At 41.3% G+C, this 23,887-nt stretch overlaps 2 protein-coding genes across 3 annotated transcripts in view; one reads left to right on the top strand and one right to left on the bottom strand.

The window, feature by feature from the left end:
• colec10 (collectin sub-family member 10 (C-type lectin)) overlaps nt 1-23,887 on the top strand; it is a 240,100-nt gene that overhangs the window by 157,118 nt on the left and 59,095 nt on the right. The window lies entirely within an intron of this gene.
• The window catches only part of LOC140477396 (tumor necrosis factor receptor superfamily member 11B-like), a 68,015-nt gene that overhangs the window by 15,801 nt on the left and 28,327 nt on the right, over nt 1-23,887 (bottom strand). Inside the window, exon 1 of one of the 2 annotated variants that reach the window (XM_072571214.1) lies at nt 15,994-16,058. The exons of the other annotated variant lie outside the window; for it this stretch is intronic. Coding sequence (XP_072427315.1) covers nt 15,994-16,023 — 30 coding nt within the window. The 5' untranslated portion in view covers nt 16,024-16,058. Of the gene's footprint in view, nt 1-15,993; nt 16,059-23,887 lie in introns of those variants that run through there. 2 annotated transcript variants of the gene reach the window in all.

Genomic DNA, 23,887 nt, shown 5'->3' with positions numbered 1-23,887 from the left:
GAATGAAGGCATGAAGGAGGAACTGGGTAGAATTATCTGAGAGAGAAGCCTAACATAAAGACAGTGGAACAGCAATGGCATGAGTTTCTGGGAGTAATTAAGGAGACACAGCAGTGATTCATCCTGAGGAGAAAGAAGCATGATACAGGGAGGATGAGGCAACCATGGTTGACCAGGGAAGTCAGGTATAGCTTAAAAGCAAATGAGAAAACATATAAAGTTGTGAAGAACAGTGGGAAACCAGAGGATTGGGAAGCTTACAAAGACCAACAGGGAGCAACCAAAAATAAGAAATAAGGAGGGAGAAGATAAAATATGAGCATTCGCTAGTAGTAATATAAAGGAAGGCTGTAAGAATTTCTTTAGATATATAAAGGACAAAAGAGGGGCAAAAGTGGACATTGGGCCACTGGAAAATTATGCAAGAGAGATAGTAGTGGGGAGCAAAGAAACGTCTGAGGAACTGAATCATTACCTTGCACCATTTTCACAGTGAAATACATGAGTAATTTCTCCAAAATTTAGAATGTTGAGGGGACAGAGCTCAGTATAGTGGTCTTCACTAAGGAGAAGCTGCTAGAAAAACTGAATGGCCTGAAGTTGGATAAATCACTTGGGCCAGATGATCTAAAACCCAGGGTTCTAAGGGAGATAGTTAAAGAGATAGTTGCGGTGTTAGCGGTAATCGGTAATCAGAATTGGGGAGAGTCCCAGAGGACTGGAAAATTGCTAACGTGATACCTCTGTTTGAAATGGGAATAAGGCAGAAGATGGAAAATTACAGACAGATTAGTATGAGTAAGATCCTGGAATCCATTGTGAAGGATGGGATTTCTGAATACTGGGAAGTATATGGTAAAATTGGGCAGAGTCAGCATTGTTTCATCAAGGGTACATCATTCCTGACAGATTTGCTGGATTTCTTTGAGGACATAATGAGCAGATTAAACTAAGGAGAATCAATGGATGTTATCTACCTGGACTTTAAGAAGGCATTTGACAAGCTGCAACACAGGAGGTTACTGAGTAAGAAAAGGGCTCATTGTGTTAGAGACAAGATGCTAGAATGGATAGAAGCTTGGTTGTCTGGCAGAAAGCAGAGAGTGGGAATGAAAGGGTCTTTATCAGGTGGCAGCTGGTAACTTGATGGAGTTTAGAAGGATGAGGGGGGATCTAATTGAAACTTACAGAATACTGAATGGCCTGGACAGAGTGGATGTTGGGAAGCCGTTTCCATTGCTAAGAGAGACTAGGACCCGAGGGCACAGCCTTAGAGTAAAGGGAAAACCTTTAAAAACTGAGATAAAGAGAAACTTCTTCAGCCAGAGAGTGGGGAATCTATGGAATTCATTGCCACAGAAGACTGCAGAGGCCAGGTCATTGAACATACTTAAGATGGAGATAGATAGGTTCTTGATAGTAAAGGGGACCAATGGTGATTGGGAGAAAGCGAGAGAATGCGGTTGAGAAACTTATCAGCCGTGATTGAATGGCAGAGCAGGCTTCATGGGCTGAATGGCCTAATTTCTGCCCCTATGTCTTCAGGTCTTACAGTCTTAAAGTGCATTGATTGTAATGAAATCAGCCAGGTGGACCTCAAAGAATATGAAGTCCCTAACTGGGGCTGTTAACTTGGTCTAATTAGGGAGCCCTGGCTGACAGATATAAACAGGAGTGTCTGAGGTTCTGTTCACTCTAAGAGTCAGCTCTGCGGAAGCCAGACCAGTGTCAAACACATTGCCTGTGTAAATAATGGGTGAATTGTTGAGTTATTTCACAAAGAAAAACAAGAAGGATAAAAACAAAGTGAGCAAAAAGAAAAGAAACATAATGAGGGAACAGATTATAGTCTGATATTGGTGAACCTGTTCAAGAAGGGGAGTAGAGACAACCTGGTTATTATAGACCAGCAAGTCTTACTTTGGTTGTGGGTAAAGTGTTCGAAAGGGTTAAAGAGATAGGATTTATAATCATCTAGAAAGGAATATGTTGATTAGGGATAGTTAACACAGTTTTGTGAAGGGTAGGTCGTGCCTCACAAACCTTATTGAATTCTTTGAGAAGGTGACCAAACAGGTGGATGAGGGTAAAGCCATTGATGTGGTGTATATGGATTTCAGTAAGGCATTTCATAAGGCTATTGCACAAAATATGGAGGCATGGGATTGAGGGTGATTTAGCGGTTTGAATCAGAAATTAATTAGCTGAAAGAAGATAGAGGGTGGTGGTTGATGGGAACTATTCATCCTGGAGTTCAGTTACTAGTGGTGTACCACAAGAATCGATTATGGGGCCACTGCTGATTATCATTTTTATAAATGACCTGAATGAGGGCATACAAATAAAGTTGTGGATGACACTAAAGTCAGTAGAGTTGTGAGTAGTGACAAAGGATGTTGTAGGTTACAGAGGGACATAGATAAGCTGCAGAGCTGGGCTGAGAGGTGGCAAATGGAGTTTAGTGTAGAAAACTGTAAGGTGATTCACTTTGGAAGGAGTAACAGGAATGCAGAGTATTGGGCTGATGGTAAGATTCTTGATAGTGTAGATGAGCAGAGAGATCTCAGTGTCCAGGTACATTGATCCTTGAAAGTTGCCACCCAGGTTGATAGGGTTGTTAAGAAGGCATACAGTGGGTTAGCTTTTATTGATAGGGGGACTGAGTTTTGAAACCATGAGGTCATGCTGCAGCCGTACAAAACTCTGGTGCGGCCGCACTTGGAGTATTGTGTACAGTGCTGTTCACTGCATTACAGGAAGGTTGTGGAAGCGTTGGAAAGGGTTCAGAGGAGATTTACTAGGATGTTGCCTTGTATGGGGGGAAGGTCTTATGAGGAAAGGCTGAGGGATTTGAGGCTGTCTTTGCTAGAGAGAAGAAGGTTGAGAGGTGACATAATAGAGACATATAAGATAATCAGAGAGTTAGATAGTGTGGATAGTGAGTGCCTTTTTCCTTGGATAGTGATGGCTAGCACTAGGGGATATAACTTTAAATTGAGAGGCGATAGATATAGGACAGATGTCAGAGGCAGTTTCTTTACTCAGAAAGTAGTAGGGACTTGGAACATGCTGCCTGCAATAGTGGTAGACTCGCCAACATTAAGGGCATTTAAATGGTCATTGGATAGGCATATGGATGAGAATGGAATAGTGTAGGTTAGATGGGCTTCAGATTGGTTTTACAGATCGGCGCAACACCAAGGGCCAAAGGGCCTGTACTGCGCTGTAATGTTCTATGTTCTATGATCTAACTCACTGTTGACTCTGGAAGATGGTAAAATTCCTAACTGAAAGATGAGATGCTGTTTAATGGACAGAAATGTCAGATTGGGAGCAAAGTGGAGAATTATAATACAGGGGATCAAAAGCCTGGGGCTACAGTTGTGGATTAAAGTAAGTGGTTGTTCTAAGCAGTCACTCAATCTCCATTTTCCCTTCTCAATGTAAAGGAAACTGCAGTATGATCAGTGAATACATTATTTTAAACTGAATGAAGTATCAGTGTATTGGGTAACAGAATGTAACTTCAGCACTTCTGCTAATCTATCTGTGTCTGATATCTCCAAGTTGCGATGCAAATACAAATATTATGAAGATGTTTCACTGTTTATTTAATGTTTAATGTTTTGAAGGATTCTGGAAAAAGGAATTTACTTCGAGTCTTGTGGACATACCTGGAGTGGTTTCTTTCATTCTTGAAAATTCACTATGAACATTGGAGCATTTATTTAACGTGGCTTCCTATAAATCACATGGCTGGTGATAACTGCTTGCTTTGCTGTCGACCCCACTGGGGCTGTTTTTGAACAGTGATGAGCTTGGGGAGATGCTTGTTTTATCTGGCCAAATCAGAAACAGAAAGAGCAACAGACTATATACTTCACTTTGTCCTTTTACCTTCCAGAATAACACAGTGGGCAAAGTGTTCTTTTGTCAGAAGCCTCTGAATCTCTCTGCAAAGAAATTTGTCCTTTTCTCTCTTTTCCTGAAGAGAGAGTGTGTGTATCCTTGTGTGTGTGTAGTGGGATATTTACAAGGATAAGAATTTATACATCTGTACAACTGATTGTGTAAATAAACAATTTCTACATCTTAAGGAACAAGATCTGTTTTGATAATAAACCTTTAAATGTGTTTATTAAGAAACCTCTTTGACAGATATTTTTGTTTCAATCTCAGTCAGCTTGGTAACTGGAATAAGTACATTCATTTGATAACAAATACAGAGAAAGCAGGAGAAACTCAGCAGGTTTGGCAGCGTTTGTGGAGAGGGAAACAGGGTTAACATTTTGAGTCCAGTGAGACTCTTCTTCAGAATTTCCAGTATTTCCAATATGAGGGGTGTTTTGCTTCTCATTCTATTTTATTGCAGCCTGTAATGTTGATGCACTCCTCCAGCCTCAGTCATGACACAAACAATTTGTCATTAACCCGACCTCCGCAAAATCCATCTGAATATCTATGTGACATGACTGTCCTATATCCTTCATTCAACCACTGCTCCATGCAATTAACGAGTGCAGTTTCCCTTTAAGTACAAAATGCTTCTGGCTAATGTGTACTTTAGGCTTTTTTTTAAACAGGAAATTGCTGTTGAGATTAGATAACATAAAATAAAATTTCAGCATGGAGAAATGAGCCATTAAAATATACAATATGAATTTATAAACATCTTTTGAAAACTGGTTCATACTTCAATTAGACTTCACACAGAAGTTGAAATCATTTAGTTCCTTCAATAAAAGAATTTGTTTTTGTTAAAGTGTAATAGCTTTCCTACAATCAGTTCCTTGTCACCCTATCTTATTCTGTTTCAAATAAACTGGAGCTGTCGTAAAAGATCCATTGATATAAGGTCCAATTTTTAAAATCCACGCAAAACAAATAGAGCAGCTGGATTATGCTTACATGTTTCCATAAAAATGATGCAAATGAATCTCTGTGAAACGTAATATTAATTGCAGGGTTATGCCATAGCATTGTGTATGTCAGATCCACACAAAGGTTAGAAAGCAAATTTCACTCAGAGTGGAAAAAGGACAGGTTGGGAGTGGTCTTAAACTTGCTAGGCAAAAGTCAAAATCAAATAGAGTTCTGCTGTCAAGGGGTTACTGGAAGTTCATTTCTAAATTCTTGTCAAACTGTACTCAAAGGCTAACACTCAATTGACCTGGTAGTGAGTACAATTGAGTCAAAAAGAGTGGTGCTGGAAAAGCACAGCAGGTCAGGCAGCATCTGAGGAACAGGAGATTTGACATTTCAGACGTAAGCCCTTCATCAGGAATGTAAGTTATGTCAGAATGAGATCAGAGATGGAGAGAACTAGAAGTATCCAGTAGCATCTTTACTAGGGTGCATGTGTAAATGACAGGTGAGAACAGAATTGTGCTTATCCAGAATGATCCATGTGGTTGCTTAGAATCTTAGAATCCCCAGCGTGTGGAAACAGGCCCTTTGGCCCAACAAGTCCACACCGACCCTCCAAAAAGTTACCCACTCAGAACCATTACCCTAACTAATGCACTTAACTTACACACCTCTGAACACTATGGGCAATTTAGCATGGCCAATTCACCTAACCTGCATATCTTCGGACTGTGGGAGGAAGCCAGAGCAAACCTACACAGACAGAGGGAGAATGTGCAAACTCCACACAGACAGTCACGCGAGGCTGGAATCAAACCCAGGTCCCTGGTCCTCTGAGTCAACAGTGTTATCCACTGAGCCACTGGTAATTTTCAGTAATTTTCCTTGGAGGCTACTGAAGAATCCAAAGAGAGACATTTGACTAATTGCTGGATCAATTTCTTCAACAGGAGCTAGACCTAAAAAAGAAGGGGTCTTTTGCTCCCAGAGAAGGTGAGCCATGAGGTTGGAAGGCTATTAATTAAGTGAGGTAGTGATGTTGATTCCATCTCCTGGGTGGGAATGTGCATAGTTATCTTTCCTGACCTGGCAACAACTGAGGTCCTGTTAAGTGACCAAATCAGAAACAGAAAGGGCCTCAAGCCTTCTCCTGCTGGGATTCACCTAAGTGCAAGCAGGTCTTGTTCCATACAACATTCCTGAGCAGGCAGCTTGACACATCTGTAGGAAGGTCCCTTGATAAAAAGACACTCAGTGTCTGATTGAGTGACTGAACATGGAGCAGGTGTGTACCCACTGAGAGCCACCCAAGTCTCCCTTGCCCACCTTTCCCTGTATACCTAACCCAAGAAAGCCCACTTTTGTCCCTACAGCAAATCGTCCAGAGTTCTCTGTGCTTCTGGAACTCTGAGGGTGTGATTCCAGCAGCTATCATGGCCTCCTTTGTGGCATTGTGGAGTTCCAGAGCAGATGCTGTTTGATTGGCTGGCAGCTCTGGCTGGTTGAGACATATATCTCCGGTTCTTGATTCCAGGAATAGGTTGTTTGGCAGCCTCGCCATTGCCTGATTGGCAGATAATCTGGCAGGCTTTCTCAAAAGAGGTTGCACAGGTCTCATGTCAACTCTTCAGCAAGCTGACGAGAACCCCTTTCTCCAACTGGGCTTTTCCATCCAAGCAGGTGTCCAACACATGCTCACATGGAGGTGAGCCACTCTACTGCTGAACTAGTGTGGCTTGCACTCACTATGTGCTGTACAAATTGACATAGCGTATACCAATTAATGATTTAGATGCTTAAAATGGAATAATGTTCCATTTCCAGCATTAAGGAACATTCTGTTCACTTAAGCTTTCCACCTTCCTGTCACACTTCATCAGACTAAAGATGACTTAACTGCCCTTTTCAGTTCTTTTGTCATTTAATTATTGCTGTTTTTCTGCTTAAATTATAATCCATTCCCTAACCACTGAACCACATCCGATGTTACAGGAAAGTTAGCCGCAATCTTCCCTGTGTTTGGCATTTATCATTAGGGAAAAACTAAAATTTTGTAACTTTATGAATGAAATAAGCAAAAAGCAGGAACCATTGGATTAGCAGCATGGAATAAAAATAACAGAACAAACTGCTTGCTAAAATCTCATCAAATACAGAGCATTAGATAAAGGAAAATGACACCAGGTAACTCAAAGAAAGAAGATACAACATGATGGTAGGTAATGTTATCAACTGGGGACTTGCTTTGTTTCATTTAAGACATATTGGGTTCTACTGGATCAATTTTGCAAGATTTTAATCTCAATGCAGACCCACTCCTGATGGAGAGAAATTGATGACAAAATCAACCAAGTAATTCATCTCACCCAACTGACAGGATTTCAAATTCTCCTATTGTCCTCTGTGAAACAGGAACACTCGATATAAGACTCTGATGACAATCCTAAGGTATAGATGTAGGGCAGTCAGTAGTGAAGTTAGTAACATCTGACTTGGCTAGGAAGGTGGTAACATTGGAAAAGAAAGAATTTTTGCAACTGTGGAGCAGACAGAGCCCAGGGTGCTGCTGACTCTCATTGTTCCTATAAAGCAGTCTGGCTCCTCAAGACGCTGTGAAAATAATTTGAAATAGTTTAAACCTATGTCCTGCTTTTCCACCTGCTTTCAATAAACAGAGTGCATAGAATAGAATTTGACTGTTTAAAGACCAGTAAAATTTTACCATAAATATGTAGTGCATCATCAAGGTCCAGCTTACCAAAATCCCACAGGCTCCCATGTGTTCAGACAAGAGCCCTCAGTCACAGGTTATGAAGACACTGAAGGAAATACGGTGGTGGGTAATAAATGAATTAACGAATCCACTGCTATGATGTTGACTCTGATCCCACAAAGATAGGTATTAGCCCTGGATATTTAATCTCAGTGAATAAGTTAATAGATTTGAATTGAGTAAGTTAACAAGTTATAACTGACTAAAACCTGCATAAATAGATTGTATAGTTGACTCATGACCAGGAGCAGAAGAGTTAAATTCAATAGCCCTTTAAAATGAGTATGGGAACACAATGCCCAATTAATCTGTTGCAGGAGCAATGCTAACTTCATTGTGCCTGCTAATTCAAATGATGACAATATGAAACAGTGCTAACTGCTACTGAATGGCTCAACATCTCAGTGGGATACAAAGTTATGGGAGGATAGGCATTAATTAATCCTAATCTGCACTACTTAAAGCCAATCTGCAGATATTTTGGGAATGTATAATGTGGCAGGGGCAGGTTTGGGAAACATTCTACATTCACTTTATTTTCCTGGGATAATGTGGAAGTTTGGGCGGAACGGTGGCACAGTGTTTAGCACTGCTGCCTCACAGCGCCAGAGACCTGGGTTCAATTCCCGTCTCAGGCGACCCTCTGTGTGGAGTTTGCATATTCTCCCCGTGTCTGTGTGGGTTTCCTCCGGGTGCTCCGGTTTCCTCCCACAATCCAAAAATGTGCAGGTTAGGTGAATTGGCCACGCTAAATTGCCCGTAGTGTTAGGTGAAGGGGTAAATGTAGGGGAATGGGTCTGGGTGGGTTGCACTTTGGGGGGTCGGTGTGGACTTGTTGGGCCGAAGGGCCTGCTTCCACACTGTAAGTAATCTAATCTAAGTAAGAGCGGCTCCAGGTTTTTTTGGACACTTGTCTGGAGGTCTCGGTCACGTGTGGTTGAGTGGATGGTACACTTGCCAGCAGTTTAGAAAGTTTTGAGTTCACGATACTAGAGTAGAAATTTTAGGCTCATATTTCATGCATTATTGAGGAGTGCTGCAACAGCACAGGTGGTGTCTTTGGATTAGATGTTAAACCAAGTTTTGTCTGCCCTGCCAAGTAGATGCTAAAATCCCATGTCATTATGCAAAAAAAAGCGATCCATTTTTCTCTGGAACCCTCACTAATACTAGCCTTTCAATCAACAGCACTAATGATTGATTATTATCATATTGTTGAAATAATGCCACAAAGACCAATATCCCATCACCAAGTCACCCATTATTTACATGTGCATAGTACTTGATCCAGCTTCCTTAGAGCTGAAAATGTGTTGCTGGAAAAGCGCAGCAGGTCAGGCAGCATCCAAGGAGCAGGAGAATCGACGTTTCGGGCATGAGCCCTTCTTCAGGAATGAGGAAAGTGTGTCCAGCAGGCTAAGATAAAAGGTAGGGAGGAGGGACTTGGGGGAGGGGCGTTGGAAATGTGATAGGTGGAAGGAGGTCAAGGTGAGGGTGATAGGCCGAATTGGGGGTGTTGGCGGAGAGGTCAGGAAGAAAATTGCAGGTTAGGAAGGTGGTGCTGAGTTCGAAGGATTTGACTGAGACAAGGTGGGGGAGGGGAAATGAGGAAACTGGAGAAATCCGAGTTCATCCCTTGTGGTTGGAGGGTTCCTAGGCAGAAGATGAGGCGCTCTTCCTCCAACCGTCGTGTTGCTATGGTCTGGCGATGGAGGAGTCCAAGGACTTGCATGTCCTTGGTGGAGTGGGAGGGGGAGTTGAAGTGTTGAGCCACGGGGTGGTTGGGTTGGTTGGTCCGGGTGTCCCAGAGGTGTTCTCTGAAACGTTCTGCAATTAGGCGGCCTGTCTCCCCAATATAGAGGAGGGCACATCGGGTGCAGCAGATGCAGTAAATGATGTGTGTGGAGGTGCAGGTGAATTTGTGGCGGATATGGAAGGATCCCTTGGGACCTTGGAGGGAAGTAAGGGGGGAGGTGTGGGCGCAAGTTTTGCATTTCTTGCGGTTGCAGGGGAAGGTGCCGGGAGTGGAGGTTGGGTTGGTGGGGGGTGTGGACCTGACGAGGTAGTCACGGAGGGAGTGGTCTTTTCGGTTTCTGAAAAGACCTTGTTCTAATCACTACAATTGCTGATTCTGAAAAGTTGCTGTGTGTCAGATTGGCTGCCACATGCCTTTCATTACTGCACTTCAAAGATGCTTGGTTTCTGTAAAGAACTTCTGGGATATTATCAGATAGTTAAAATACTATTTAAATGTAGGTCTTTCTTTCTTGATAGAGGATGTGCAAAAGAGGAGTGGTATCCTGTACCTGCAATGACACAGGATCACTAGAAGGCAGCCAGAGCAGATCACCATTGAGGTCCATGTCAACCCGAAGAACCTGAGTGCAGTGTCACGAACTTCAACAATTTCATTTAGAATCTCAGAGTCATAGAGATGTACAGCACGGAAACACACCCTTCGGTCCAACTCATCCATGCCCGACCAGATATCCTAACCTAATCTTAGTCCTATTTGCCAGCACTAAACCCTTGCTATTCATATACCCATCCAGATGCCTTTTAAATGCTGTATTTGTACCAGCCTCCACCACTTCCTCTGGCAGGTCATTCCATACACGTACCACCCTCTGCATGAAAATGTTGCCCATTAGATCCCTTTTATATCTCTCCCTTCCCACCCTAAACCTATGCCTTTTAACTCTGGACTCTCCCACCCCAGGGAAAAGACCTTGTCTATTTATCCTATCCTCTTGAGCAAAAATACTGCAGATTGCAGTGGGTCAGGCAGCATTCATGGAGACAGAGCAATCTAATTTTTTGAGTCTAGATGACTCTTCATTAGAGATAGTCATCTGCCTGACTGGCTGTGATTTCCAGCATTTTTGTTCAATCCCAATTCCAGCATCTGCAGTAATTTGCTCCAACAATGAAGTCATAAAGAGTGGCCAAGTGCCATATCCTCAGAACCGTTAGCCTCAGAGATTGCTCATTTCGACACAGCCCTGTCACTCACTTACCAACATTCTTAATCAATCAGTAACAAAACCTGACATTCTTATGGTCCACTACAAGCCTCATTGCCACATCTCACAATTTGTACACAATGGCAGTTATCCAACTACAGCAGCCACATCATTCAAACAGTCTGCACTCCACCCACTTACATGCTTCCCTGTTGCTTTCAGGACAAAGTATCAGACAACCAGAGGCAGCAGGAGCCTAAGACTGTGATACGGGTAAATATGACTAAATATCCTAACTCTTTGAACATTTTCAACAACACCTCCTAAACCTGCAAATTTCACCAATTAGTGGGTTTGGAAGGTGGTGTTGAGAGGGGTTTAGTGTGCTGCTACAATGCAACTTGTGGATGCTTCACACTGTTGTCAATGTGTAGTGGGGGTCTTGAGTGTTTAAAGTGATGGATGTGGTACTAATCACGCAGACTGCTTTGTCCTGGATAATGTCAAATTCCTTGAATGTTGTTGGAGCCAGAAAAATGTAGACAAATTTGACCAGATCACATTCCCATGCCTCGTAGATGGTCAACAAACTTTGGGGAAACAGGAGGTGAGACCTATCCACCGCAGAGTTTGTAGCCACTGTCCCATACTTTTCGACACAAAACTGAAATGTCTGTTCTTGGTCACTGTTTGATTGTAATACTGTTGAACATTAAGTGGTGATAATACATTTCTCTCTGCAATCCAGCTTGAATGCAAAAGGAGCCCTCAGCTTCTTTTCCCTCTTGTAAACTGTCTTTATATCTACTCTCCCCTATCTCTTCCATTCTCACTTCCAACAATAAGGGTGAGCAGCTGGTACTCTGTTGCTTCCCTCTCTTCCACCCAATGGACCAAATTTTCTCAAAAATTGTTCCCATCCAGCACTCAGATCTGTCTCTATTTCCTCTGTTATCTCCATTCCAATCTTCTATGAGATCACCTTGATCATGATTCTGACCTCTATTTTGTTCCACTTCACTCCCACCAAACTGCTGATAACCCAGCTACATCTCCTGGTCCCCTTGTCAGTCAATATTGATAACAGTTCTATCTGTTCAGGTGTACTATGTCTTTCCTATAAATCTGGCATCATTACCCCATAAGTGAATCACTTCAATCCCATTTCTACCTGCCACAATACCAAAATAACCCAAGTCAAAAGTCACAAATTATTCAACACAGTTGCCCACACAATCCTCCTCCAATATTTCTCCACTGTTATCCAGTTGGGTAGCACTTGTTTCCATTCTTATCTATCTAATTGTAGCTTGTGCTTTTATCACTGGTACACCCAAAGGATCTAATCTAGGTCTGATCCTACCTTTCACCTACATGACGTTCCTTCAATAAAATCATCCCAAGGTGTGGTATTGATTTGCTGAGATACACCGATGACACCTAGCTCTACCAGATGATCAATCTCTCTTGACTCTTCCATTTCAATTATTAATTATTATCCAACATCCATTGGATGGGCAAAAATTTCCTATAATTAAATACCAGAAAGACTAAGACTAATATTTTCAGCACCTGTTGCAAAATCTATTCCCTAACCACTGACTTAATCTCTTTCCCTGGTCAGGACTCCAGCACTGGTAAAAAATCGAAATATAGGGATAAGAAGATATAAAACATTCCTCCAGCTCTCACCCTTGACATCTCTTCATTCCCACATCCTCCCCACACTCCATGTGTGCTAACCCATGCCTGTTGTCCTATACCCATCCCCATAGCCCTTGAACTTCCTACATCACTCTATCAAACTTTTCCCAACCTGATGACCTCCTCATATCCTTCTGTCCAATCCTCATGGCATTTGAAACCCCCATGCCTATTTCCACCCAGCAGCCTTTCCCCTGCACCTACCAACTTGCCTGTAATCCATAAATACCCATACATGGAAAGAAAAAAAAATTCTATTAATTACTGTTCTAAATTGCAGACTATATTCTGTTGAGTGAAGCACTCTCATTCATATAAGAAAATTCTTATATGATGTCGTTACTTCCTTTCAACTCTTAACAACTCTAGCCAATTCAACACTTCGGGACAGCTCTTGACAACAACTCCTAACAGTTCTTGACAGCTTTCAACAGCTTGACATTTGCCATTTGTTGAAACTTCTTGACAACTCTTGTCAGATCAACATTTCCCGACAAATCATGACGACAATTTTTGACAGGTCTTGACAGCTCGTAACATGTTCGATACCTCTAAGGTGTTTTATGCAAATATTCTCTGCAATTAACAAGCTTGTAAGGCACTTCACAAAGGTTTCACCATTCCTTGTGATCCTGCCCCGACTCCACCATGGAACCCTGACCCCTCAACTCTCCTGTGCCATTGCTACAGCAGCTGGAAAGTAGGGAAAGACATATGCATTTTATGGAGGCAACTGACCATATAAATCTTCAACTGCTTCGACTGAATTAGGAATTTATTGCCCTTAGGGTATGAAGTTTGAAGTGTGCAAATTGAACCTGTTAAGAGCAAACTTTGTGGAGTTGCTTGGATAACCAGGTACCCCTTTGGAGAAGTAAGGCCTAAACCTTTGCAGTTTGCAGTTCCTAGTCCCAGGAATCCTGTGATGGAGGTCAAGTGCCTTTCAGAGAAGGCAAAGTGCCATTTCGAAATGTTCAATATATGCAAGCATTTGATTAAAATTAAAAGCGTAAGCTCATGACTATCAAACTCATTTGAATAGTCCACAAATCTGTCAAAAGTTACAAGTGTCAAAAGAGTCTTTCAGAAATGGCAAGACAATGTGTCAAAATCATCAAGAGTACCTTGTCAAAGTAAGTTATCAAGTTGTTACAACAGCCTTTAAATTTTTGAAGAAACATGTCGGGTGAGTTTAAAATGAAAAATTGCTTAACATATCATTGCTTTAGTTGACATATATTTGAGAGCTCTCATTATTATTGCTGTATTACTGATTTCATAGCCAATCATTATCACAGTGAAGTGACTACAATTTGATTAACAGCTACAAGTAGTTATAAACACTAGATATGCCATAATAAGTTTAGAGTGCATGCTATAATAGATTGTGTACTTGAATGAAATGTTTGCATTCTATGGCATTATTAAGTTGAAGAAATGTAAATATATTAAATGGGTTTTATGAATAAGTGGTTTTTTTTCAATGTAGTAAAGCCAGCTTCAGACATTTAGGACATCAATTTGTAGAAATTTATTTTACATCATTTCTGCATGGGTTCCTCAGTCTGTCCATGGGGAACACTAGGTCAGTTGGCATGGTAGATATGAAAGCAAAGGGTTGTGGTTTGCTTAGCAAAAGGTGGCACTAATTTGGAATAGGTCTATAAAGGATCATAGGGTGAAGCATAGATTGGTTTGGAGGATATAAGAGTATATGTGGAATGCGTAGATGGACATAGTTTGGCATGGGGATATAAGGAGCAACAAAGATTAGTGGGTGCACGATTGGCATGGGTTGGTACAAATGGGGCATGTGGAGTGTATTGAAGTGCTGTAGTAGAGCTGAAGTGCTGTTTTATGTTTTATTAAATTTTAATACATTGCCAGTGTGCTGAGGCAAGTCTTCCATACAGCTCATCTGCACAACTTGCAGCTTCTGTTCTCATTTCAGGATCAATAAACTCACCTTGAAGAGGGCTGGGCCACCCAGAATGAAATACAGACCCTCTGGCTCACTTTTCCTGAGCCAAGTCCCAAATCTACGCTCCTAATCCAGGAGTTAAAATAAAGGATTAACATTATGAAAGGTAAGGCGAAGTCGATGTCAGAAGGTATTGCCACTCATTGGGAACACCAGAACAGAGGACAGGAAAAAAAGTTAAGCACCATTCAATCCAATGAGGAATTCAGTAAAAACCTCTTTATCCAGAGAGTGGAAATTACCAACACAAGGAGTAGTTGAGGTGATTAGCATTGTCAGATTTAAAGAAGGCTATATAAACATATAAGACAAAAGGATGAAGGGCCTGTGAAATTCAAAACAAAATCACAGTACACATGAAGAAGCTCAGTAAAACTGCATTGTTGGAAAAAATGAGCAGAGATAAAGTCTGAAGTTACGAGTTAGTGTTCAGATCACAGACATGCACAAGTCCAGGAGAAATTTGAAACACTGTTCTTTGGTTTAAAATTATCTTACTTTGAAATAGTCTAGAATGCAAATGAAAGATAACTATTTTCACTTGGCAGCCTCAGGAAGCCCTGGATCCCTCTTGTGGTCATTTGTTTTCAAATCAATCACCTAACCTCGATATGAACTTCCCAGTACAAAGGAGAGTACCATCCACAATAAATACAGTACATTAGCTTGTAATAAATACAAATAAATTATTGTTAAAAATGAGACCAGTGTTTGATATTCTAGCTAAAAGTTTAGGAGGAGATGGATTGTCAGATGTTACGCATGGAAGTGTCAGAACAAAGGTACAGAAAATAGGATAGATGGCAATGGAAACAAATGTATCTTGTAAGGATGAGCTCCTTTGAAAATCAGAAAGCAAAATGAAGAAGAGATAAGCTCGATGGTGAAATTATATTGCAGATGGAAATACTGGTGGACGATCTGGTGAATGTGGAGCCAATTAGGATCTAAATTAGAGATAAGGAGGCCTCTGAAAATACCATGCAAGGAGAATAAATGATACAGTTACAAGGAATTTGACTGGAGCTGTCAAAGATCCTGCTAATGACTACTGAGGGGTTAATCGCTATATTAGTGAATGAATAATTTGTAAAATGTAGTAGTCATTTACTTTTTGTTAGTCAGTTCACTGGATACAATCCACCACTTGATGTTTTGATGATGCTTTTGAAACTTTCATTCTGCCAATGAGAAAGTGCATAAAGGTTTGGCAAAACTTAGATAAAATTCATAGTTTCTGGTCAGATATAGCAATGTCAAAGATAGATCAGAACTGGAAAAAGTCAAGGATGAGGGAAGACCATCTAATCTATTAAACCTCAGCCATCCAATAATCAGACATATTAGCATTCAACTGTATCCTGAATTCCCTTACCTTCTTAATGTTTTTGACTCTACATTATCTAATAGACTGGTACATTTTGACTAGCATTTCAGTAAAGACATTTTTAACAATGTCTTTTAAACTTACTTTCTTTACAAAGTAAGCATGTGACAACAGACTTAATTTGTCAGTTAGAGCTTTTGTCTTGCTTTACAGTTTACAACATAGTCATAATTTTAACTACTGACTCTCTAAAATGACAATTGCACATTAAGTATTACTAATAAACTATAATACAAGTGACAGGAATACATATTCGTTTTGCCACAGGATCCTAATGAAAGAAATGGTGATAAACAGAAATAGTCTACACAGTACTTACAACGTAGGTGCAGAGAGAAATCAGAATCATTTCTGTGAATTAAGTGAACAAGCAGAATAAGCATTCTCTGTGAAGAATGAACTTTTCCAGTAACTTCTCCCTTTATATAGTTCTGCATCCTGAAGCCATGCCAATTCATAGAATAAAAGAAAACATCAGAGGCCATCAGTTATTGTTAGATTTACCACTCTTTTTTGTTTATAGTTTTGAGGTTTTTTTTAACTTAACAAACAGTGATTTAGTATTCTAATCAACTCAAATTAATGTCAGTAAACTAACGTCAAAATTTTGGGATGGAAGACATGGGGTTTGAATCCTGAACTTAAATACTAAGTGCAGTTTAAGCAAAAATTAAGTTTAAGTAACTTAAATTTTTAAATATTAAAATGTAACAAAAACCATAAGACAGTAATAAGAAAAGGAATAGCCCTTTCAACTCTTTGAGCCTGCCCTGCCATTGAATAGGATCATGGCTTATCAGAAAATCCTCAGGCCCACTATCCTGCCTTTTACCTGTAACCCTTGATTCTCCTTATGATCAAGAATCAGCCTTAAATATACACAATTCCTTTATACCATACACCTTTATTCAATTTTCTTTTTCTCGGAATCACAGTTATGATTGAGTTTTATGCCTCATGAATAATACATAGATTTCAATCTGTTTTCATGCAAGAAAGCATTAAATCATATTTGCTATGTCAGCAGAATGCCCTAATCAGTAGTAGGATGGAGATGAAGCCATTTTGATCATTGAGCGGTTCTCGAATTCACAAGTCAGGCGCCTACCAGAAATTGATGGGGTGAGGGTGGAATGGGGGGAGGGGGAGGGAGGTGGGTGTGTATCAGTTAAAAATAAATTGGAAATGGTCTCTAAACACAGGTTATTTCAACCTAATTGACACTGCTATCATACCTCCTCAGCTTGCTATCAATTAAAAGGAAACCATTTACAACCCGTTTAAAAGGATCCTAAACAGCTATCAATGAAAAGACTGCAAATGTTGGAAGACAGGGAAATAATAGTTGCACTACGTAAGTCACAAGCAATGACCCTCTTCAACAAGAGAGAATCCAACCATCTCCCCTTAACATTCAATAGCATTACCATCACTGAATTCTCCACATTCAATATTGTGGGCTTACCATTAACCAGCTTTATAAACACTGGTGTTACACAAGCAGATCAGAGTTTGCCAGTTCTGCAGCAAGTAACTCACCTCCTAGCAGCAAATGCCTTTTTATTATTTACAGGGCATGATTCAGGAACACAATGGAATGCTCCCACTTACCTGGATAAGTGCAGCTCCAATAATGCACAACAAGCTCGGCACCATCCACAAGAAAGCAGCTTGCTTAACTGGCATGGCATCCACAACCTTCAGTATTTATTCCCTGCATAATCACTACCAATAGTAGCAATTTGTATCATCCACAAGTTCCCTTGATTAGCGCCTCATGTACCTTGAAGAAGATTATCTCAGAGAAAAAACGCGACATGATCAGATGGGCCAATGGACTATGTAGAGGCAGGTTGAGTTTAATTTAGATAAATATGAGGTGTCCCATTTTGGTAAGGCAAACCAGTGCAGGATGCACACGTTTAACGATAGTGTCCTGGGAACACTAAGAGACTTCTGGGTGCAGGTGCATAGTTTCTTAAAAGTGGAGGCACAGGTAGACAGGGTGGTGAAGAAGGCATTTGACACACTTCATTAGTCAGAACATTGAGTAAAAGAATTGAAGATGTCATGTTGCGGCTCTACAGGACGTTGGTTAGGTCACTTCTAGAATACTGTGATCAATTCTGGTCACCCTTTCATAAGAAGGATGCCGTGAAACTTGAGAGAGTGCAGAAAAGATTTACAAGGATGGTGCCAAACTGGAGGTTTTGAGTTATAGGGAGATGCTGAATAGGCCGGGCCTTTTTCCCTGGAGCGTCAGAAGTTGAGGGTGACCTTATAGAGGTTTAAAAATTCATGAGGGGTATAGATAGGGTGAATAGCCAAGGTCTTTACCCGAGGGTGGGGGAATCCAAAACTAGAGGGCATAGGTTTAAGGTGAGAGGGGCAAGATTTAAAAGGGACATAAAAAGGGGTAATATTTTCACTCAGAGGGTGGTACGTGTATGGAAATAGTTGTCAGAGGAAGTGGTGGAGGCTGGTACAATTATAACAGTTAAAAGGCATCTGGATGGGTATATGAATAGGAAGAGTTTGGATGGATATGGGTGAAATGCTGGCAAATGGGCCTAGTTTTATTTAGATATCTGGTCAGCATGGACGAGTTGGGCCGATGTTGTACATCTTTATGACTCTATGACAACATGACCGGGCCTTTTGAGAATAGATTGATCGTTTTCTCCTTGAACTATCTTTGTTAAAATGGAATAGGCCTAATAGTGGCATATTCATAATTGAGACGTTTTCCTTTCCATCCATCCCCAACCCACCCAATCCTGGGGTTAAAATCTAACCTCGTAATCCTTTGTCAATCTAGCCAATTTGCACCAGACCTCTTCTAGCTAGCATAGGGAATGTCAGGAAATCAGACAATCTGCTGTTCATGGTTCCCCCAAGCAAGTGTCTGAAGCCAACAGAGAGAGAAAAGGCCTTCTATGACTTTCTGCATTGACAGCTTGCGACAGCAGAATAGAAGCTGCAGTCTGGATAGATTGCAGTTTCCCTCAAAATGTAAGGTCTCACTAACCAGATCAAATCACCCAGCTGATGAACCTCATGTTTTCAGCAATCACAGGGTCTTCTAATCCATTAATGCACAACGAGATTGTGATTACACTGTCAGATCAATGTCAAGAAAAATTCTGCACTTAGATGCTCAGGGAACAAATACAATTACAAAAAGCAGAAGTATAAAAATATACAGAAGTCTAAGACAAAGTAAAAAGGAACAATGACGAAAGAAAAATTAAACTGTCTGAATAGCACAGTGTGTAACATCCAAATAAAATCGAGGAACTAGTGGCGAGAATCAATAACAAGAAACAAAACATATTAGGAGCGACTGGTATGTGGTTACATACAGAATAGGTCCAGCTATTAAATATTGCATTGTGTAATCTGATTGGAAAGGATAACAAAGGAAGTGGTTGAAGGTAGTTATAGTGAATATAATGGTATTGGAAAATAGGAACAAACTACTAGAAGGTTCGAAGAAAATCATGTGGAAATCAAATAATCAAATAAAATAAACAGAACCAATGAAATAACAACCCGGCATGGTGGCTTAGTGGTTGCGCCAGCATGGTGGCTCAGTGGTTAGCACTGGTGCCTCACAACGCCAGGGACCCAGGTTCAATTCCCACCTTGGACGACTGTCTGTGTGGAGTTTGCACATTCTCCCCGTGTCTGCATGGGTTTCCTCCAGGTGCTCTGGTTTCCTCCCACAGTCCAAAAATGTGCAGATAAGGTGAATTGGCCAAGCTAAATTGCCCATGGTGTTAGGTGGATTAGTCAGGGGTAAATATAGGAGGTTGAGTTTCTCTTCGGAGGGTCAGTGTGGACTTGTTGGGCCGAAGGGCCTGTTTCCACACTATAGATAATCTAATCTAATATTAATTGTTAGCTTTGAGCACTTGGACCACAAAATTGGGCTCAGTAAAAGTTTGGGCTGTAGCAGTAGGTGAAAATGGATTGTCATAGTAGGGGGCAGAAATCACATGTATGGGGAGAAGGAGAACTTTCAAATCAAAGGTGATACTCAGTGGGCATTTATCTTACCTTCACCTCAGCGAGGAGCAGTTTCTGCCGTGGTTAATCTTCACCAAGGACAGGTCACTGAACTCACCACTTCCCTCAACCAGACGTACATTTGCAGAGCAAGACCCAAAGACATGGGCGTGGAGAGTGCCACAGTCCCTTATTTCTATGTTCGAGGATTCTTTCAGCCTGTAGTTGCATCATTTGGGACATATCACATCCATCTCTGAATCAAGTAGATCACTGAGGTTGTGTATCTGATAAAAGAGAGTTTCACTCGCTTCTCCTTAAGAAGAGAAATATGGCAGCAGGCATATGAGGTTGTTAGGGAAATTATATTTCCAGTGAAGTAGGGAACCATTCCCTCCATGCATGTAGTTCTGGGATGGTGTCCCAGAACTGGAAAGTGTTCAACTCTGTTAATGTGCTATTGGTTTGAAACTATGCGCAGAGCAGCATCTTGGGGAATGCCCACTGCCTTGGTAGCATCCATAAGGCTGTTATTCTGGTCTACTTCTATCATATTCAAGTCAACACAATGAGCTATAGAGGCTTCTTGTTGACAAAAGCTATTAGATCTACATATGGCTCATGATTTCTCACAGTGCTAGGCAACCACACAGGGACAGCTCTCACCATAAGAACCATACTGTGGCCAGCAGCCTTGTGAAGTAAACCGTCAGTATGCTGAAACAACATGTCTGCACTTCTCAGGGAGACACAGAGCATTCTTTTATTCACATGTGCAATGTGGGCACCACTGGCTGGACAGCACTTATTACCTATCCTGAGTTGCTCTTGAGAAGGTGAGAGTGAGCTGCCTTCTTCAGCTACTGCAATCAACCAGTTTTGGTTGACCCACAATGCCGTTAGGAAGGGAGTTCCACAATTTTGACCCATAACAGTGAAGGAACGATGATATATTTCCAAGACAGGATGGTGAGTGGCTTGGAGGGAAACTTGCAAAGTGTTGGTGTTCCTATCTATCTACTGACCTATCCTCCTCAATGGTTCTGGTTGCAGATTTGGAAAGTGCTGCCTAAGAAGCCTTGGTGAACTTCTGCAGTGCACTTTATAGATAGTACACACAGCTGCTACTGAGTTTCGGTGATGGAGGGAGTGGATGCTTCTGCATATTGTTCCAATCAAGCGGGCTGCTTTGAACTGGATGGTGTCAACTTCTTGAGTGTTGTTTGAACATGGAACATCAGGTCATCTACGAATGATTTAGCACCAGCTTCTCCATAAACATGATGTGCGTTTAAAGGAGAGAGGCAGCACCCATACAGCCGTGCTCCAGACCAGAACCAAATAGCACTGCGCACTGACTGGAGTTAGTTATCGCAGGCCAACTAGTGATCTGCAGCGTTAGGGTACTGTTATGTTTAGGCATGATTCTGACTTAGGGGTGCTCAATCATAATCCGACAGATGGTATCTTCACACCATTGGCTCCTCAGCAAACACATACACCCAAATGTCTCAATCTGTGGTTCCTCTCGTACTGAGCAGGATTACTATTGCAACAACAATCAGCTGAGCTGCATCCATCCAGGTGAATGTAGAGTATTCCATCATACTCTGAACTTGTGCCTTCTAGATGCTGGACAGACTTTGAGGAGTCAAGAGATGAGTTACAAGCTGCAGAATTCTTCGCCTCTGACCTGCTCTTGTGGCCACTGTGTTTATGTGGTGAGTCCAGTTGAATTTCTGGTCAATGGTATCTCCCAGGATATTGATAGTGGGGGATTCAGTGATGGTAAGACATTGAATGTCATGGGGCAATGGTCAGATTGTCTCTTATAAGAGACGGTCATTGTCTGACATTTGTTTCTTCCTACTTGTCCGCACAAGTGTTGCTATTATCCAAATCTTAGTGCATTTCAACATGGACTGTTTCAGTTTCTGAGGAGTTTCGAATGGTATTGAACATTGTGCAATCATCAGTGAACATCCCCACTTGAGACTTTACGCTGGAGGGAAGGTCATTGGTGAAGCAGCTGAAGATGGTTGGATCTAGGGTGCTTGAGGAATGCCTGCAGAGATGTTATGGAGCTGAGATGACTGACCCCTAACAACCACAACCATATTCCTGTGTGTCAGATATGACTCCAACTAGCATAGATTTCGTGCCAGATACACATTGATTCCTGTTTCTTGAGGGCTCCTTGATGTCATGGGCTGTCACTCTCACCTCACCTCAGGAATTCAGCTCTTTTGTACATGTTTCAAGCAAAGTTGTAATGAGGTCAGGAGCTGAGCGATCCTCAGAATCCAAACTAGGCACCACTGAGCAGGTTATTGCTGAGCAAGTGCTGCTTGATTGTACCTTTCATCCCTTTACTGATGATTAAGAGTAGATTGATGGGGTGGTAATTGGCCAGGTTGGATTTGTCCTGCGTTTTGTGTACAGGACATATCTGGGCAATCTTCCACAGTGTTGGGTTGATAACAATGTAGTAACTGTACTGGAACAGCTTGGCTAGGGCAGCGGCAAGTTCTGAAGCACAAGCCTTCAGTACTATTACAGGAAGACCCATGACCTTTACAGTATCCAGTGCCTCCACCCTCCCAGCGCTTCCAAACATGTGTTAGTTTTCTATTTTCCGCATAAACTGTATTCAATTATGGTGCAGCCTCTGTGTTATGCCACAGTTGAAATATAACTTAACAGTCAACATCATGAAATAATCACTGTCAGACTATCCATTTGGCTGCCCTCCAAGCTGAAGGCTGCACAACATTATGTTAATGAGGCTCTAACGTTCAGCCAGTTTCAGTAGCCCTTCATCCTCCCTACCAACCCACTAATATGAAGGCCTTGATGTTAATGCTCATGTCTTATCAGTTGAACTGTTCGTGCCTAGGTATTACCATCTTCCTGTAAGGATGTCACTTTAGGGATTCAGCAATTCCAGAAATTTTATTTCAAATCCATCATTATAGCATTTAAATTATTGTAGTGACTCTCTACCAACCCAGCTCTCTGCTACCTAAACTCAGGTTGGCTGAGCCTGGTACTGTGGTCTCTTCATTGATGGTCCACAGTAACAAAGGTGGCCCTCCTCTTTACCATCCCAGCCACCAGCATAAGGTCCCTTTCTCCAAAGCTAGATGTCGACCCTTCTTTCTGCAAGAGCTAGCTCAGAAAAATAGTGTAGCAGCAGATTATGAAGGACAGTTCTTGGCTTGCAGCACTTGAAGTGGCCCACAGCCAGGATTTAAACATGGCACCTGCAATGAGCAGAGTGAATGGCACAGAATCCTGGCAGTGGTAACAGTTCATTCCCCGCTGCTCCTGCTGACTGACCAATAATGGATCCCAAACACCTCACTAATGAGGTGAGCAGCAGAAGATCATGTGAGATGAGTCACTATAATGCACGAAAGGTAACAATCCCTGAAATAACACTTGGCTAAAAATAAAATAGGGAAGTTCAATCCAGGGAGATTTTTGGGGCCAAGGGAAATGAAGGCATTGTAAAGGGTGGGGATCTACAAGATAATGGAATTGAAGCACATATGCAGAGACAGAGTTGGTCAGATCAGTCAAAGAATTTAAAAAGCAATAGATTTTATTTGGCTTTCAATATGACAGAAAGACGGTGGTCTTACTATTTTACCACATCGATTTCTTTGAATACTTTATTGTTGTTTTCAATCACCTTACTCTCTTACAAATTATAGCAGCTATAAATTAAAAGTACCTTATCTGTTTGTTTCCTTCTGTCTGACATTTCACGAAAAGGTTGGATGGAATTTTTTTTAGTCAGTTTTTGTTTTGTTGGTATAAGTAGAAAAACAAATAGGAAGTTATTTCAAATATCTGGAGAGGTCTGGAAAAAATAAATAGGGAGAAAATGTTTCCAATTATGCAAGGATCAGAAAGAAGAGGGCACCATCTTCAAATAATTAGTACATCACGCAAAAGTGACATGAAGAAAATCTTTTTCATGCTGCAATGATTTAGAATGCACTGTCTGAGGATTGTCATGGAAGCAAGTTCAAGTAAAGCGTCTAAAAGGGAACTAGCTGAATTTTTGAGATGATAATAAATACAGGGGTTACAGGGAGAAGGCAGGAGAGTGGCCCAAGTTAAATTGCTAATTTCGAGAGCTAGCACAGACACACTGGACTGAATAGCCTTCTACGCTGTAACAATTCTGTGATTCTGTG

This window comes from Chiloscyllium punctatum, chromosome 5 (assembly GCF_047496795.1).
Source record: "Chiloscyllium punctatum isolate Juve2018m chromosome 5, sChiPun1.3, whole genome shotgun sequence".
Classification (NCBI taxonomy): domain Eukaryota; kingdom Metazoa; phylum Chordata; class Chondrichthyes; order Orectolobiformes; family Hemiscylliidae; genus Chiloscyllium; species Chiloscyllium punctatum.
This window is presented reverse-complemented; position numbering and strand designations above follow the sequence as displayed.